This window comes from Oncorhynchus keta, chromosome 11 (genome assembly GCF_023373465.1).
Source record: "Oncorhynchus keta strain PuntledgeMale-10-30-2019 chromosome 11, Oket_V2, whole genome shotgun sequence".
In the NCBI taxonomy this organism is placed as follows: Eukaryota; Metazoa; Chordata; class Actinopteri; order Salmoniformes; family Salmonidae; genus Oncorhynchus; species Oncorhynchus keta.
Genome location: NC_068431.1, coordinates 12,446,658 through 12,465,471, shown reverse-complemented (window position 1 = coordinate 12,465,471; position 18,814 = coordinate 12,446,658). Strand labels below are relative to the sequence as shown.

General features: G+C 43.8%; 1 protein-coding gene across 1 annotated transcript; it reads left to right on the top strand.

Moving 5' to 3' along the window:
- Positions 1-1,254: 1,254 nt before the first annotated feature.
- LOC118390680 (POU domain, class 4, transcription factor 3-like) lies at positions 1,255-3,481 on the top strand. The gene is made up of 2 exons (XM_035781400.2): positions 1,255-1,463; positions 1,777-3,481. The coding sequence occupies exons 1-2, from the start codon at positions 1,344-1,346 to the stop codon at positions 2,674-2,676; spliced, it is 1,020 nt and encodes a 339-aa protein (XP_035637293.1). The 5' UTR covers positions 1,255-1,343; the 3' UTR covers positions 2,677-3,481.
- Positions 3,482-18,814: the final 15,333 nt, after the last annotated feature.

Here is an 18,814-nt window from a genome sequence, read left to right as displayed (position 1 = left end):
GGGGAGGGAGACAAGAGCAAGGCCCTGCCCTGACCTGCTCCAATTATATTCAGCCAATATTGCTGTTGTGTGTACTGTAGGTGTCTTATCTACAAGATCCTGTAATCAGATTTGGCCAAAGTCTATCATCTTGAACTGACCCTATCCCAATGCAATGATGGGAAGGATTAAGATCAGGAATACCTGTAAATAACAAGTTTGTCGTTTTGGATGTGCAGCATTAAAGTGATCCCTATTTCAGTCAGTCCAGATTCAACTAACATACTTTTGGCTTTAGCCTGGTGCTATATGGGGCATATGAGCCGCAGTTTTAGAATAATTTTGACAATCATATTTTTTCATTACTAATAAAAACAATTTTTTACTTTTACCCCTTTTTCTGCCCAATTGGTAGTTACAGTCTTGTCCCATCGCTGCAACTCTAGTACTGACTCGGGAGAGGCGAAGGTCCAGAGCCATGCTTCCTCCGAAACACAACCCGCCAAACCGCACTGCTTCTTGACACACTGTCCGCTTAACCCGGAAGCCAGGCACACCTATGTGTCGGAGGAAACACTGTACACCTGGTGACTGCGTGAACATGCATGCGCCCGTTCCGCCACAGGAGTCGCAAGAGCGCGATGGGACAAGGACATCCCCGCCTGCCAAACCCTCCCCTAACCCGGACGACGCTGGGATAATTATGCGCCGCTTCATCTTCTCCCGGTCGTGGCCAGCTGAGACACAGTCCGGTATCGAACCCGGATCTGCACTGACGCCTTAGACTGCTGCGAAGCACGGTTCCCTCATTTAACTGTGTGAGAATCACCTGTCGCCTCGAGAAGCCAATACTGGAGCTGTCCATGCTGCTGAAGCTTACCACGCTCCTGTTTTACCCTTGATGAGGAAAAAAACTGCTAAAAAACATGACAAATTAATAAAAATAGACTGCACACATGATCTGTGTTCATTATATTACGTCTGAAACCACAAGTTAATGCAGCAGAAATATATAGGCCTAGAGTAGTTTATTGAGAATATGAACAAACAATTGTATAGGCCTAATCATATTTAAAATCCATTATCACATGTTATGTATAGCTGATAATGAGCCTCATAGGCCCATTGTTTTTAGTTTCATGGGCAATTTAATTGCGTTCACTTTCAACCGTGCATCACGCTTGCGCACAGCACCCAGCCCATTCCCATGACTTGTAACTTGTAAGTTGAGTAAAGGAGCAGGTGGGGTGAGAGAGGCAGAACGGGAGGCGCTGCCAATGGAAATAGCTCACTAACAGCAACGAGCCAGAGAACCGAGCCTGCCTCTATGTCAGGGCCACTTACCTGCAAGGTGCGCATCGAAGATGATGACCATGAACGGAAAGCAGCATTTCTCTATGCACCCTGTGCTGCAGGAGCCCAAATACTCTGGCCTGCACGCAAGTTCGGAAGGCATGCGCAGAGTTTCTCTGCCTGCCCCGCAGGTATGTTTCTCAGTCAATTATTTGAGGCACAAATGTATGAACAAATATAAATTTAAGACGTTTTAAGTGGATCAGAAAGGACTTTGTTTTATCCACTCTCGTACTCGTTCTTTCTTTCGTTCTCCCTCACAACCCCTCCCCCTCCTTCTCTTTCGCTCTCTCATCATCTCGTCTATTCAAGCAAAGCTGCTGCTTTCATATTAATTTTTATGACCTGTGCTTTGAGGAGGGTTCTCCCTGTGCTTAACATTTATTTGAATCCTGAGTTGACAGAATTCCCCACTGATTCCAGTATGCGCACTCTTGCTTCCAGCTCCAGGGCAATATCTTCGGTGGCTTTGATGAGAGTCTACTGGCACGCGCGGAAGCTCTGGCGGCTGCTGACATAGTCTCTCACGGCAAGAGTCACCATTTCAAGCCAGACGTGACTTACCATACCATGAGTAGTGTCCCCTGCACCTCCAACTCCTCTACGGTGCCCATCTCCCATCCTTCCACCCTGACCTCTCACCAACACCACCACCACCACCACCACCTCAACCAGAGCTTAGAGGGGGATCTTCTGGATCACATCTCGTCCAGTCTCTCAGTGAGCGGGATGGGGGCTCCGGATTCCTCTATGATTACCACGCACCAGCACCACCTCCAGACCATGGGTCATCTCCACCAGGCTATGGCCATGGGTCATCCGCACTCTCTATCTGTGCACAACGGGATGTCGTGTGTCAACGACGTGGAGTCAGATCCTAGGGAGCTGGAAGCCTTTGCTGAGCGATTCAAACAAAGGAGGATAAAGCTCGGGGTGACCCAGGCGGACGTTGGCTCAGCCCTCGCCAACCTGAAGATACCAGGGGTGGGCTCTCTCAGCCAGAGTACTATCTGCAGGTTTGAGTCCCTCACCCTCTCTCACAATAATATGATTGCGCTAAAACCTGTCCTCCAAGCCTGGCTCGAGGAGGCCGAGGCTGCTTACCGGGAGAAAAACAGCAAGCCAGATCTTTTTAATGGTAACGAAAGGAAACGAAAACGCACTTCGATAGCCGCACCTGAGAAGCGCTCGTTGGAGGCATATTTTGCGATCCAGCCCCGTCCATCTTCGGAAAAAATTGCTGCAATTGCTGAAAAGCTGGACCTTAAAAAAAACGTGGTTCGTGTGTGGTTTTGCAACCAAAGGCAAAAACAGAAAAGGATGAAATATTCTGCTGTGCATTAGTTAATTAACATAATGCATAAAATACGACATTTTGAAGAGATAACAGGGATCTATCAACATTTCATCATGTCCGACTGGAATTTACAACCGAGACTCTATAGATTTATTTAAATTATTATTATGTTGTCTCGTTCACTTTTTTGTCCTCTAACGGGCACATTTTATGTTGTAGATTGGAATGAAACGTGTTGTGCTAAAGGTCTCTTGGATTAAGTTTTCGTTGTTGTTGCTTTTACTTGACTGCATATCACAACTCTCTTCAATCACATAACTATAACAAATAGGCCTATAGAAAATGACCTATCTCTATCATGTGAGATGTCCTGTTGAATGCTCGTAAGTTCGTTTAGTTGTTTGGACAATTTAATCAATGACACCAACATTTTCACGTTTACTGTATGTCTCGGACTGTTTGGATTCATACTTGTATAGGATGGAATTAATGTGTTTTCACTCTATCGGTGTAACACCCCCCCCCTTAAAAACATATTGCAAATTAATATGCTCTCTTTGTGAACTAGCTGAACTTCGTTGACAAATTAATTCACAGTTGTGTGCAAAAGAGGAAAATCACATTTCACAATATTAACGACACAACACGAGTTGATTTTCTTTAGTCATTTTCAAAATGTCACTATTTTAACTAAGGCACGTCAAACGGGCATGGGAAAGCTGCTATATTTTGACATTACGTATTTTGATGTGAACATGTAAAACAGTTTGGAGTATCACTGAAATATTGTTAGTATTTTTCTTCACTCTTGAATTTTACTTGACAAAATGTGTGAAGTTGAAAATGAATGAATAAATCATTGAATATTTTATACAATTCAATTGAATCAGCAATTGATTATTTTGATTACGTTGTACATGCTTAATTTGTGTTTTTGTCTGTTGTAGATAATTAGACCTAGCATTATCACTTAATTTAAAGACAGGAAGAAAAAGTTTACCTAGGCTTAAAGTAATTTAGCTATTTGTGTGAGTCTATGTTAAATACAATATCTCTTTCGTTTCTGGGGTTGGAGTAAGGGAATATTCACTCAGGGTTTGTTCTTCCCTGGTCTTTGAATAAATCATGCCTCAAGATACAGATGGGCAATCAAATCATTGTATAACCTTGAGTTTCACAGAGAACTTGACGTGTTGTATTTATGAATTCCCAATGCTCTGCTACGATTTAAAATAAATCATATAGCACATAAATATAGAAGAATAAAAAATTATTTTCAGTGCTGAATTTATAAACCAAAGTCAAACACCATGTAACACCACGCAACAATAACAATAAGAGACACACTTTCTGTTTTCATTTTCTTTGACGCGCTGTTACCAGGATCTTGGTCCTAATTAGATCTGTTTAAATAACGAATGCCCGTGTGTTACTGGAGTATATCGTGGGTTTTCAAATGATTAAATAATGAAGATGCAATATTAATTATATAGGCATAAAATGAGGATTGTTGCTGTGCGGAGGGCTGAGAGTGTGGGAGCTCGTGACTCGAAGGATAGAGGCTTGTGACTCTCACAATTTCAGGTAAGGATTTGAAGACTTCTATTTATCTTTTAAACCCGTGCGAAAATAACATGTTTTTTTCACCCCTTTCATCTGTGTGTACTGTGTAGGTTTTTTACCCCGTCATTTTAAATGTGTGATTATCTAACTGACTATTAAGGGTATAGCTATGCTTTTTTTCTCCAATCGTTTCGATGTTTTTAAAAATCTTTTTATAAAGGAGTTTTTGGACTCAAGTTGAACCTGTTATTATACGAATAAAAATGCAACAATATAATTCTGAAATAGTTTGTCAATCTGTTATTAGTATTATTCAAACTAATAACAATAATAACTCACTTCATTGTAATTGTATTAAACCTCTTCGTGATTAATAAGTACTGCTGTATGAGTAATTTAGTATTGGATATTTTTTGGTAAAAGTGGAGCAGGAGGTCTATAGGCTTTAAATAAATACACATTTGGTTCGATTTGTGTCAATTCGATGCATGTATTAAGGGGAAGTGAAAACAAAAACAAAATATTGTTGATGAAAATAGAAAACAATATACTGTAGGGTGAATTAGGAATAAGTGGGACACTTTGCATTTTCGTATTCTGTAACCTCTTTCAACGTCTATTCAACATATTAGCCCAACACATGATACATTTCTGAAATCCTCAAGATGTGTCCGAATCACACACTCACACACACACACACACACACACACACACACACACACACACACACACACACACACACACACACACACACACACACACACACACACACACACACACACACACACACACACGCGCACACACACACAGGTTATAATTTGGGACAGCAGGTTATAACATGGGACAGCAAGTTATAATTCGGGATAGCAGGTTATAATTTGGGACAGCAGGTTATAACTTGGGACAGCAGGTTATAATTTGGGACAGCAGATTATAATTTGGGACAGTAGAGTATAATTTGGGACAGCAGGCTATAATTTGGGACAGCAGATAATAACTTGGGACCGCAGGTTATAGTTTGGGACAGCAGGCTATAATTTGGGACAGCAGGTTATAATTTGGGACAGCAGGTTATATCTTGGGACAGCAGGTAATAACTTGGGAAAGCAGGTAATAACTTGGGACCGCAGGTTATAGTTTGGGACAGCAGGTTATAGTTTGGGACAGCAGCTTATAATTTGGGACAGCAGGTTATAACTTGGGACAGCAGGTAATAACTTGGGACAGCAGCTTATATCTTGAGACAGCAGGTCTCACTTTACAACACAGTGTCCCACTTTACACACTTCACACTTTAGCAACTCCATGTTGTCACACATTAGCTACTCCATGTTGTCACACTTTAGCTACTCCATGTTGTCCCACTTTACAACACACTTTAGCTACTCCACATTGTCACACTTTAGCTACTCCATGTTGTCCCACTTTACACCACACTTTAGCTACTCCATGTTGTCACACATTAGCTACTCCATGTTGTCACACTTTAGCTACTCCATGATGTCCCACTTCACACCACACTTTAGCTACTCCATGTTGTCACACATTAGCTACTCCATGTTGTCACACTTTAGCTACTCCATGTTGTCCCACTTTACAACACACTTTATCTACTCCACATTGTCACACTTTAGCTACTCCATGTTGTCCCACTTTACAACACACTTTAGCTACTCCATGTTGTCCCACTTTAGCTACTCCATGCTGTCCCACTTTAAAACACACTTTAGCTACTCCATGTTGTCCCACTTTACAACACACTTTAGCTACTCCATGTTGTCACACTTTAGCTACTCCATGTTGTCCCACTTTACAACACACTTTAGCTACTCCACGTTGTCACACTTTAGCTACTCCATGTTGTCCCATTTTACAACACACTTTAGCTACTCCATGTTGTCCCACTTTAGCTACTCCATGCTGTCCCACTTTACAACACACTTTAGCTACTCCATGTTGTCCCACTTTAGCTACTCCATGTTGTCCCACTTTACACCACACTTTAGCTACTCCATGTTGTCACACATTAGCTACTCCATGTTGTCACACTTTAGCTACTCCATGTTGTCACACTTTACAACACACTTTAGCTATTCCACGTTGTCACACTTTAGCTACTCCATGTTGTCCCACTTTACAACACACTTTAGCTACTCCACATTGTCACACTTTAGCTACTCCATGTTGTCCCACTTTACAACACACTTTAGCTACTCCACGTTGTCACACTTTAGCTACTCCATGTTGTCCCACTTTACAACACACTTTAGCTACTCCATGTTGTCACACATTAGCTACTCCATGTTGTCACATTTTAGCTACTCCATGTTGTCCTACTTTACAACACACTTTAGCTATTCCACGTTGTCACACTTTAGCTACTCCATGTTGTCCCACTTTAGCTACTCCATGCTGTCCCACTTTACAACACACTTTAGCTACTCCATGTTGTCCCACTTTACAACACACTTTAGCTACTCCACGTTGTCACACTTTAGCTACTCCATGTTGTCCCACTTTACAACACACTTTAGCTACTCCATGTTGTCCCACTTTAGCTACTCCATGCTGTCCCACTTTACAACACACTTTAGCTACTCCATGTTGTCCCACTTTACAACACACTTTAGCTACTCCATGTTGTCCCACTTTACAACACACTTTAGCTACTCCATGTTGTCACACTTTAGCTACTCCATGTTGTCCCACTTTACAACACACTTTAGCTACTCCATGTTGTCCCACTTTACAACACACTTTATCTACTCCACATTGTCACACTTTAGCTACTCCATGCTGTCCCACTTTACAACACACTTTAGCTACTCCATGTTGTCCCACTTTAGCTACTCCATGCTGTCCCACTTTACAACACACTTTAGCTACTCCATGTTGTCCCACTTTAGCTACTCCATGCTGTCCCACTTTACAACATACTTTAGCTACTCCATGTTGTCCCACTTTACAACACACTTTAGCTACTGCATGTTGTCCCACTTTAGCTACTCCATGTTGTCCCACTCTACAACGCACTTTAGCTACTCCATGTTTTCCCATTTGACAACACACCTTAGCTACTCCATGTTGTCCCATTTGACAACACACTTTAGCTACTCCACATTGTCCCACTTTGCAACACACTTTACCAACTCCATGTTGTCCCACTCTACAACACACTTTAGCTACTCCATGTTGTCCCATTTGACAATACACTTTAGCTACTCCACGTTGTCCCACTTTGCAACATACTTTACCAACTCCATGTTGTCCCACTTTACAACACACTTTACCAACTCCATGTTGTCCCACTTTACAACACACTTTACCAACTCCATGTTGTCCCACTTTACAACACACTTTAGCTACTCCATGTTGTCCCACTTTACAACACACTTTAGCTACTACATGTTGTCACACTTTAGCTACTCCATGTTGTCCCACTTTACAACACACTTTAGCTAATCCATGTTATCAAATCAAATCAAATCAACTTTATTTATATAGCCCTTCTTACATCAGCTGATATCTCAAAGTGCTGTACAAAAACCCAGCTTAAAACCTCAAACAGCAAGCAATGCAGGTGTAGAAGCACCCACTCTAGTATTCCATGTTGTCCCACTTTACAACATACATTAGCTACTCCATGTTGTCCCACTTTACACCACACTTTAGTATTCCATATTGTCCCACTTTATCTAGCTATAGTTGGTAAAGCGTGATAAAAAAAGACTGAATTACAAATTGTAAACAACATTGGCAACTTGTTTCTGTATTTTGATGCACCAGTACACAGTATACACATTTACATCACAATGAACAGTGAATTATTTATGACAGTTTCATAACCTAAACATCAAAACAGAAGAAAATATATGTCACTGATCTTACCACGTGCTTTGCGGAGTGAGCTTCCAGTTTGAAGCTTACTCTGTGCTCCTCTGTGATGTCACACAAATGAGCTGACGAGATTTTGATCATGTGGTTTCTCTGCAAGGGCTTCGTAACAATAGTTTAGATTTTTCTCTTGTCAGACCAAGAAATGAACACTTCAAGATTAAGCTGCCCCAGTTTCTGAATTCACCCTATGTTATATGTCAATATAACCTGCAGTTATGCTATTTTCCCAAGTGTGATCAAGGCTCTCTCCTGGATATTTTAGCCGGAGGATCAACATTTTGCAAATGAAATATATTCTCTTTGATCTTGAGATATAATTAATTGCTTAGGCAATGTATAATTTACGGCGATAAAGAGGATTTTGAAAGAGTGGCAAAAGCAATGCAAATATATAATTGTCTGCTTGCTCATTATGATAACCTTATGGACACAATTCTCTCTCTTTTAGGATGTCTTGGGCTCATGTGATATGTGGCTACTACAGAGACCGTTTTAAATCAGGTTAAAGGCATATTGTAGACGCTTTTATCTCAATATCAAATCAATTCTTGGTAACAATTAAGTACCTTAGTGTTATTTATTTTATTTTATTAAAATGGTCAAAAAGAAACTAAAATAGCTTCTTAGCAAAGAGATATTTCTCAAGCAAGAATTTAGCTAAGAGTGTCTGTCTGTGAGTGGTCTGCATGATGGGCCTAATTGGTTGAGGCTAATGGGAGGGATCTGTAACTTAAAAACAAGCTGTTATTGGCAGAGAGGTTTTCAACTCTCTTTGTTATTGGTCTATAAACTTATAGTGCATTCTGAAAGTACACAGACAGACCCGTTGACTTTTTACACATTTTGTTACATTACAACTGTCACGCCCTGGCCTTAGTTATCTTTGTTTTCTTTATGATTTTGGTTAGGTCAGGGTGTGACATGGGGGATTTATGTGTTTTGTCTGGTCTAGGGGTTTTGCATGTTTATGGGGCTGTTTCCTTTCTAGGTAAATTGTACGTCACCATTCTGTATACATCTGGCCCTTCTTTGGACACTGCTAACAAACCTCCAAACAAGCTTCAATGCCATACAACACTCCTTCTGTGGCCTCCAACTGTTCTTAAATGCTAGTAAAACTAAATTCATGCTCTTCAACCGATTGCTGCCGGCACCCTCCCGACTAGCATCACTACTCTGGACGGTTCTGACTTAGAATATGTGGACAACTATAAATACCTAGGTGTCTGGTTAGACTCTAAACTCTCCTTCCAGACCCACATTAAGCATCTCCAATCTAAAGTTAAATCTAGAATTGGCTTCCTATTTTGCAACAAAGCATCCTTCACTCATGCTGCCAAACACACCCTCATAAAACGGACTATCCTACCGTTCCTCGACTTCGGCGATGTCATTTACAAAATAGTCTCCAACACTCTACTCAGCAAACACAGCAACACCCACCCGTAGCACGCGCTCCAGCAGGTATATTTCACTGTTCATCCCCAAAGCCAACATGTCTTTTGGCTGCCTTTCCTTCCAGTTCTCTGCTGCCAATGACTTATATCTCCCTCTAACTTTAAGCATCAGCTGTCAGAGCAGCTTTCCGATCACTGTAGCTGTACACAGCCAATCTGTAAATAGCACACCCCATATTGTTACTTATCCTCTTGCTCTTTTACACCCCAGTATCTCTACTTACACATCATCATCTGCACATCTATCACTCCAGTGTTAATTAAAGCTAAATTGTAATTATTTTGTCTCCATGGCCTATTTGTTGCCTTACCTCTCTACTCTTCTGCATTTGCACTCACTCACACATATATTTTTATATTGTGTTATTGACTGTACGTTTGTTTATGTGTAACTCTGTGTTGTTGTTTTTGTCACACAGCTCTGCTTTATCTTGACCAGGTCACAGTTGTAAATGAGAACTTGTTCTCAACTGGCCTACCTGGTTAAATAAAGGTAAAATAAAAATGGATCTTATTTCAAGGTCCAGTGCAGTCAAAAATGTGATTTTCCTGTGTTTTATATACACTACCATTCAAAAAGTTTGGACACACCTAGTCATTCAAAGATGTTTTTCTTATTTTAACTATTTTCTACATAACACAGATAAAATCATTTAGTAACCAAAAAAGTGTTAAAAAAAATCTAAATATATTTTATATTTGAGATTCTTCAAAGAAGCCACCCTTTGCCTTGACGACAGCTTTGCACACTCTTGGCATTCTCTCAACCAGCATCATGAGGTAGTCACTTGGAATGCATTTCAATGAACAGGTGTGCCTTGTTAAAAGTTGATTTGTGGAATGTCTTTCCTTCTTAATGCGTTTGAGCCAATCAGTTGTGTTGTGACATGGTAGGGGTGGTATACAGAAGATAGCCCTATTTGGTAAAAGACCAAGTCCATATTATGGCAAGAACAGCTCAAACAAGCAAAGAGAAACGACAGTCCATCATTACTTTATGACATGAAGGTCAGTCAATTTCAAGGACTTTGAACGTTTATTCAAGTGCAGTCACAAAAACCATCAAGCGCTATGATGAAACTGGCACTCACGAGGACCACCACAGGAAAGAAATACCCAGAGTTACCTCTGCTGCAGAAAATAAGTTCATTAGAGTTAACTGCACCTCAGATTGCAGCCTAAATAAATGCTTCACAGAGTTCAAGTAACAGACATCAACTCAACATCAACTGTTCAGAGGAGACTGAGTGAATCCGGCCTTCATGTCCGAAATGCTGCAAAGAGACCACTACTAAAAAACACTAATAAGAAGAAGAGACTTGCTTGTGCCAAGAAACACAAGCAAGGGACATTAGACTGGTGGAAATCTGTCCTTTGGTCTGATGAGTCCGGACTTGAGATTTTTGGTTCCAACCGCTGTGTCTTTGTGAGACGCAGAGCATGTGAATGAATAATCTCCACATGTGTGGTTCCCACCATAAAGCATGGAAGAGGAGGTGTGATGGTGTGGGAGTGTTTTGCTGGTGACACTGAGGGTGATTTATTTAGAATTCAAGGCACACTTAAGCAGCATGGCTACCACAGCATTCTGCAGCGATACACCATCCCTTCTGGTTTGTGCTTAGTGGGACTATCATTTGTTTTTCAACAGGACAATGACCCAACACACATCCAGGTTGTGTAAGGGCTATTTGATCTAGAAGGAGAGTGATGGAGTGCTGCATCAGATGACCTGGCCTCCACAATCACCCAACCTCAACCCAGTTGAGGGGGTTTGGGATGAGTTGGACCACAGAGTGAAGGAAAAGCAGCCAAAAAGTGCTCAGCATATGGGAACTCCTTCAAGACTGTTGGAAAAGCATTCCTCATGAAGCTGGTTGAGAGAATGCCAAGAGGTTGCAAAGCTGTCATCAAGGCAAAGGGTGGCTACTTTGAAGAATCTATAATATAAAATACATTTTCATTTGATTAACACGGTTTGGGTTACTACATGATTCCATGTGTCTTATTTCATAGTTCTGATGTCTTCACTATTATTGGGGTGGCAGGGTAGCCTAGTGGTTAGAGTGTTGGACTAGTAACCGAAAGGTTGCAAGTTTGAATCCCCGAGCTGACAAGGTACAAATCTGTCGTTCTGCCCCTGAACAGGCAGTTAACCCACTGTTCCTAGGCCGTCATTGAAAATAAGAATTTGTTCTTAACTGACTTGCCTAGTAAAATAAATCAAATAAAAAGTATTCTACAATGTACAAATAAAGACAACCCTTGAATGAGTAGGTATGTCCAAACTGTTTCCAGACTGGTACTGCGTATTTCCACTCTATGAGGTTGGAATAATACTGTGAAATTGTGGAAATTATGATAATGCCCTTTCAATGTCAGAGACGTTTGAAAAGATCACCTGCAATTTTAGCCTGATTGGGTGGAATGGAGATTTGACCTGCTTTTTCCACATTTTGTTACATTACAGCCTTATTCTAAAATAGATTACATATAAAATTGCACTGGAGCAGGTTTTCATCAAGGATCTCTCTGTACAAAATGTGGAAAATGTCAAGGGGTGTGAATTCTTTCTGAATGCACTGTAATGTGATTTTCCTCTTTTGCACACAACTGTGAATATATTTTTAAACAAAGTTCAGCTAGTTCACAAAGAGAGCACATTCATTTAGAATATGTGTTTTAAGGGGGTGTGTTTTACACCTGTAGAGTGAAAACACATTCATTCCCATTCTATACAAATATGAATCCAAACAGTCTGAGACATAAACGTGAAAATGTTGGTGTAATTAATGGAATTGTCCAAACAACTAACTGGACTTGAGCATTCAACAGGACATCTCACGTGATATAGACATTCATAACGGGTACAGGGCACACAGACAACAACAACACACAGTGCTCCAGATAGAAAGGACAGAACCTGCTGCTCTCTAATAGAATCATGAGCGGACCACAAGAGGAGATGAGAGGGATACGATAGAGAGCCCATCCTAATGGAAGTGACTGACTATATTAGCACAGTACAGTGGTGCGTTGGACACTACATTAACGACGCTCACTAGGCTCATGTTTATGGAGGATAGAGGATCCACCAAAAACTTAAACGCTCATATCATTCAATTGAACTGTTTTGTTAGTGTTGTTTGCATGTGTTTCTGTTGACGTTTTACAAACTTTAGACTAGAGCATTTTCTGAATGTATTTTATCTCCCCAACACTGATTTAAGTTGTTTGGACAATTTGACCATATTAATGTTAAATAAATGACTTGGAGAGGACGGTTAAATCTTTTTTTCGGCCAGGAAGCCGTGTAAATTATTGATTGCTGTAATAGCTCTATTGATATCATGATTCATAACCCTCTTGCTGAGGTAAGTTGAGCTAAAGGTTAGCGCAGACAAGGAGCGTGTGGCGAGTGAGTCCTGTTCTATTATTCATTCCCAGTTGAAAGGTATTGCAATTTCGCATTGCAATTATTGAGCTGCATCGGCTCTGTGGAACCTATATTTATTAAACATTATTACGTGCATTTTCACTTCAGTTCATTTGCAAAATTGCAGCAAAATATGGCTGAAATAAGGCTCTGAAATCTAAGTAAATCTAATTGAGTATTTTTCAAGTCAATTAACAATATTTGGGGGAGAAAATGTTAAGCCAGCCACAAGAATGGTACATTTTAGGTATTGCAAAATTAAGGGCATACAAATATAATAACCAAACATGACATTTTTTATTAAATGGGGAGTCATTTTCTTTCGTAAAATATTGAAGAATAAGATGCATTTTGGTTGTCAAGTCTTTTTGGGTGGTGGCCTTGATATGTCTGTGGGAGTGGGAGTGTTTGAGAGAAAGAGAAGAGAGAGGGGTAGAGAGAGAGGGAGAGGGAGAAGGAGAAGGAGAAAGTTACTTGTGCTTGAGATGTTTTCATGGAGCGGAGAGAGGCGGTGCTTGACAGAATGGGGATGAGAGCACTGTTTAATTGCTGCAGACTGCATCCAGGACAGTGTTCTGCACCCCACACCCATCCCCTCCCTTCCCCTCCCCTCCCCTTTGCCTACCCTGGGTGGTTGTTCACAGTCCCTGTGAGGAGAGCGAGGGGGAGGTAGGGGCGATGGCAGAACCAAGACACCACCATCTCAATTATTCATAAAGTGCCAGCAGCAACAAATGAGAATGTGACCAATGTGGAGGCAGACAGCTACCTCTGTGCGTTTTGTTAGTCTTCTCTTATTATCGTCACATGCCAAGCCATTCCAGGCCTCAGCTCCTCCCCAGCATGTCACCGAGTCATCCCATCCAGAGGGATTCTGTTACTGGGAAACATGAGGCTAGCCACCCTTCAAACGTGAACTTCGAGCGTCCTCTATTCCTCCTGTTTCCTTCCTCTCTTTCTCTCCAACCCCACTTTTGTTTTACTTGTCTTTTCTCTCTGGTGATGAATCTTAATCGATATGTTTATCAACAAAAGTAACAGAGGTGTGTCTGTATGACAATGGATACTTGCCACTGCTACCGTAAACACTGAGTGTACGAAACAGTACGAACACCTTCCTAATATTGAGTTGCACTTTTTGCAAGACACCACCAATGCTTCTCACAGTTGTGTCAAGTTGACTGGATATCCTTTGTTTGGTGGACCATTGCTGATTCACAAGGGAAACTGTTGAACATGAAAAACCCAGCTGCATTTCGGTTCTTGACACAAACCGGTGGGCCTGACACCTACTACCATACACCGTTCCAAGGCACTTAAATATTTTGTCTTGCCCATTCACCTTCTGAATGGCACACATACACAATCCATGTCTCAATTGTCTCCTCCCCTTTATCTACGCTGATCGAAGTGGATTTCACAAGTGATATCAATAAGGGATCATAGCTTTCACCTGGATTCACCTGGTCAGTCAATGTCATGGAAAGAGCAGGTGTTCCTAATGTTTTGTCCACCCAGTGTAAGTTACTAACGTTGCTTTTGATAATCTTTCCCACCTTGACTACCATCACATCTGTACACATTTCTACATACAGTAGAATACATATGGACACCAGGTTGGGATTGTTTTGTCACTTTTAGGCTCTCTCTCTTTACAAGGGAGGAACCTTGTTACAGAAGTATTTTAAACATTGTTCAACTGAGCTTGGGAAAATGTTTTTTTTTTTTAAACAAATACTACACTGCCCCTCTTCCTCGCTCTTCATACTAAACAATGCAACCAAACCTAGCTGCCCAGAATACCTGTCTCTCCATATAGTGTCAAGACTCCCGCCAAAGGTGGCTCCCCCGCCTGTTCGGGCGGCGCTCGGGGGTCGTCGTCGCCGGTCTACTAGCCAACACCGATCCCTTTTCCCTTTTCTGTTGGTTTTATGTCTTATTAGTTGCATCTGTATCTTTTCTTTTCTTTTTTTCTGGTCTATTTAAGCCTGTTAGGCCAGCTTAGGTTTGTGCAGGATTATTTTGTGTTCGCTGTCGGTTGTGGATGTATTTTTGTTCTCCGGATCGTTTTGCCCTGTGTGTTTGGGCAGTGTCAGTGTTTCTGCAGCCTGTGTTTGGGCAGTGTCAGTGTTTCTGTGCCCTGTGTGTTTGGGCAGTGTCAGTGTTTCTGCAGCCTGTGTTTGGGCAGTGTCAGTGTTTCTGTGCCCTGTGTGTTTGGGCAGTGTCAGTGTTTCTGTGCCCTGTGTGTTTGGGCAGTGTCAGTGTTTCTGTGCCCTGTGTGTTTGGGCAGTGTCAGTGTTTCTGCACCCTGTGTGTTTGGGCAGTGTCAGTGTTTCTGTGCCCTGTGTGTTTGGGCAGTGTCAGTGTTTCTGTGCCCTGTGTGTTTGGGCTGGTCAGTGTTTCTGCGCCCTGTGTGTTTGGGCTGGTCAGTGTTTCTGTGCCCTGTGTGTTTGGGCAGTGTCAGTGTTTCTGTGCCCTGTGTGTTTGGGCAGTGTCAGTGTTTCTGTGCCCTGTGTGTTTGGGCAGTGTCAGTGTTTCTGCAGCCTGTGTGTTTGGGCTGGTCAGTGTTTCTGCGCCCTGTGTGTTTGGGCTGGTCAGTGTTTCTGTGCCCTGTGTGTTTGGGCAGTGTCAGTGTTTCTGTGCCCTGTGTGTTTGGGCTGGTCAGTGTTTCTGCGCCCTGTGTGTTTGGGCAGTGTCAGTGTTTCTGTGCCCTGTGTGTTTGGGCAGTGTCAGTGTTTCTGTGCCCTGTGTGTTTGTGCAGTGTCAGTGTTTCTGCACCCTGTGTGTTTGGGCTGGTCAGTGTTTCTGCGCCCTGTGTGTTTGGGCAGTGTCAGTGTTTCTGCGCCCTGTGTGTTTGGGCTGGTCAGTGTTTCTGCGCCCTGTGTGTTTGGGCAGTGTCAGTGTTTCTGCGCCCTGTGTGTTTGGGCTGGTCAGTGTTTCTGCGCCCTGTGTGTTTGTGCAGTGTCAGTGTTTCTGCGCCCTGTGTGTTTGGGCTGGTCAGTGTTTCTGCGCCCTGTGTGTTTGGGCAGTGTCAGTGTTTCTGCGCCCTGTGTGTTTGGGCTGGTCAGTGTTTCTGCAGCCTGTGTTTGGGCAGTGTCAGTGTTTCTGCAGCCTGTGTGTTTGGGCTGGTCAGTGTTTCTGCGCCCTGTGTGTTTGGGCAGTGTCAGTGTTTCTGTGCCCTGTGTGTTTGGGCAGTGTCAGTGTTTCTGCGCCCTGTGTGTTTGGGCAGTGTCAGTGTTTCTGTGCCCTGTGTGTTTGGGCAGTGTCAGTGTTTCTGCGCCCTGTGTGTTTGGGCAGTGTCAGTGTTTCTGTGCCCTGTGTGTTTGGGCAGTGTCAGTGTTTCTGCGCCCTGTGTGTTTGGGCAGTGTCAGTGTTTCTGCGCCCTGTGTGTTTGAGCAGTGTCAGTGTTTCTGTGCCCTGTGTGTTTGGGCAGTGTCAGTGTTTCTGTGCCCTGTGTGTTTGGGCAGTGTCAGTGTTTCTGTGCCCTGTGTGTTTGGGCAGTGTCAGTGTTTCTGCACCCTGTGTGTTTGGGCAGTGTCAGTGTTTCTGTGCCCTGTGTGTTTGGGCAGTGTCAGTGTTTCTGTGCCCTGTGTGTTTGGGCTGGTCAGTGTTTCTGCGCCCTGTGTGTTTGGGCTGGTCAGTGTTTCTGTGCCCTGTGTGTTTGGGCAGTGTCAGTGTTTCTGTGCCCTGTGTGTTTGGGCAGTGTCAGTGTTTCTGTGCCCTGTGTGTTTGGGCAGTGTCAGTGTTTCTGCAGCCTGTGTGTTTGGGCTGGTCAGTGTTTCTGCGCCCTGTGTGTTTGGGCTGGTCAGTGTTTCTGTGCCCTGTGTGTTTGGGCAGTGTCAGTGTTTCTGTGCCCTGTGTGTTTGGGCTGGTCAGTGTTTCTGCGCCCTGTGTGTTTGGGCAGTGTCAGTGTTTCTGTGCCCTGTGTGTTTGGGCAGTGTCAGTGTTTCTGTGCCCTGTGTGTTTGTGCAGTGTCAGTGTTTCTGTGTGTGTTTGGGCTGGTCAGTGTTTCTGCGCCCTGTGTGTTTGGGCAGTGTCAGTGTTTCTGCGCCCTGTGTGTTTGGGCTGGTCAGTGTTTCTGCGCCCTGTGTGTTTGGGCAGTGTCAGTGTTTCTGCGCCCTGTGTGTTTGGGCTGGTCAGTGTTTCTGCGCCCTGTGTGTTTGTGCAGTGTCAGTGTTTCTGCGCCCTGTGTGTTTGGGCTGGTCAGTGTTTCTGCGCCCTGTGTGTTTGGGCAGTGTCAGTGTTTCTGCGCCCTGTGTGTTTGGGCTGGTCAGTGTTTCTGCAGCCTGTGTTTGGGCAGTGTCAGTGTTTCTGCAGCCTGTGTGTTTGGGCTGGTCAGTGTTTCTGCGCCCTGTGTGTTTGGGCAGTGTCAGTGTTTCTGTGCCCTGTGTGTTTGGGCAGTGTCAGTGTTTCTGCGCCCTGTGTGTTTAGGCAGTGTCAGTGTTTCTGTGCCCTGTGTGTTTGGGCAGTGTCAGTGTTTCTGCGCCCTGTGTGTTTGGGCAGTGTCAGTGTTTCTGTGCCCTGTGTGTTTGGGCAGTGTCAGTGTTTCTGCGCCCTGTGTGTTTGGGCAGTGTCAGTGTTTCTGCGCCCTGTGTGTTTGGGCAGTGTCAGTGTTTCTGTGCCCTGTGTGTTTGGGCAGTGTCAGTGTTTCTGTGCCCTGTGTGTTTGGGCAGTGTCAGTGTTTCTGCGCCCTGTGTGTTTGGGCAGTGTCAGTGTTTCTGCAGCCTGTGTTTGGGCAGTGTCAGTGTTTCTGCAGCCTGTGTTTGGGCAGTGTCAGTGTTTCTGTGCCCTGTGTGTTTGGGCAGTGTCAGTGTTTCTGTGCCCTGTGTGTTTGGGCAGTGTCAGTGTTTCTGTGCCCTGTGTGTTTGGGCAGTGTCAGTGTTTCTGCGCCCTGTGTGTTTGGGCAGTGTCAGTGTTTCTGTGCCCTGTGTGTTTGGGCAGTGTCAGTGTTTCTGTGCCCTGTGTGTTTGGGCTGGTCAGTGTTTCTGCGCCCTGTGTGTTTGGGCTGGTCAGTGTTTCTGTGCCCTGTGTGTTTGGGCAGTGTCAGTGTTTCTGTGCCCTGTGTGTTTGGGCAGTGTCAGTGTTTCTGCAGCCTGTGTGTTTGGGCTGGTCAGTGTTTCTGCGCCCTGTGTGTTTGGGCTGGTCAGTGTTTCTGTGCCCTGTGTGTTTGGGCAGTGTCAGTGTTTCTGTGCCCTGTGTGTTTGGGCTGGTCAGTGTTTCTGCGCCCTGTGTGTTTGGGCAGTGTCAGTGTTTCTGTGCCCTGTGTGTTTGGGCAGTGTCAGTGTTTCTGTGCCCTGTGTGTTTGTGCAGTGTCAGTGTTTCTGCGCCCTGTGTGTTTGGGCTGGTCAGTGTTTCTGCGCCCTGTGTGTTTGGGCAGTGTCAGTGTTTCTGCGCCCTGTGTGTTTGGGCTGGTCAGTGTTTCTGCGCCCTGTGTGTTTGGGCAGTGTCAGTGTTTCTGCGCCCTGTGTGTTTGGGCTGGTCAGTGTTTCTGCGCCCTGTGTGTTTGTGCAGTGTCAGTGTTTCTGCGCCCTGTGTGTTTGGGCTGGTCAGTGTTTCTGCGCCCTGTGTGTTTGGGCAGTGTCAGTGTTTCTGCGCCCTGTGTGTTTGGGCTGGTCAGTGTTTCTGCAGCCTGTGTTTGGGCAGTGTCAGTGTTTCTGCGGCCTGTGTGTTTGGGCTGGTCAGTGTTTCTGCGCCCTGTGTGTTTGGGCAGTGTCAGTGTTTCTGTGCCCTGTGTGTTTGGGCAGTGTCAGTGTTTCAGTGTCAGTGTTTCTCGCCCTGTGTGTTTGGGCAGTGTCAGTGTTTCTGCGCCCTGTGTGTTTGGGCAGTGTCAGT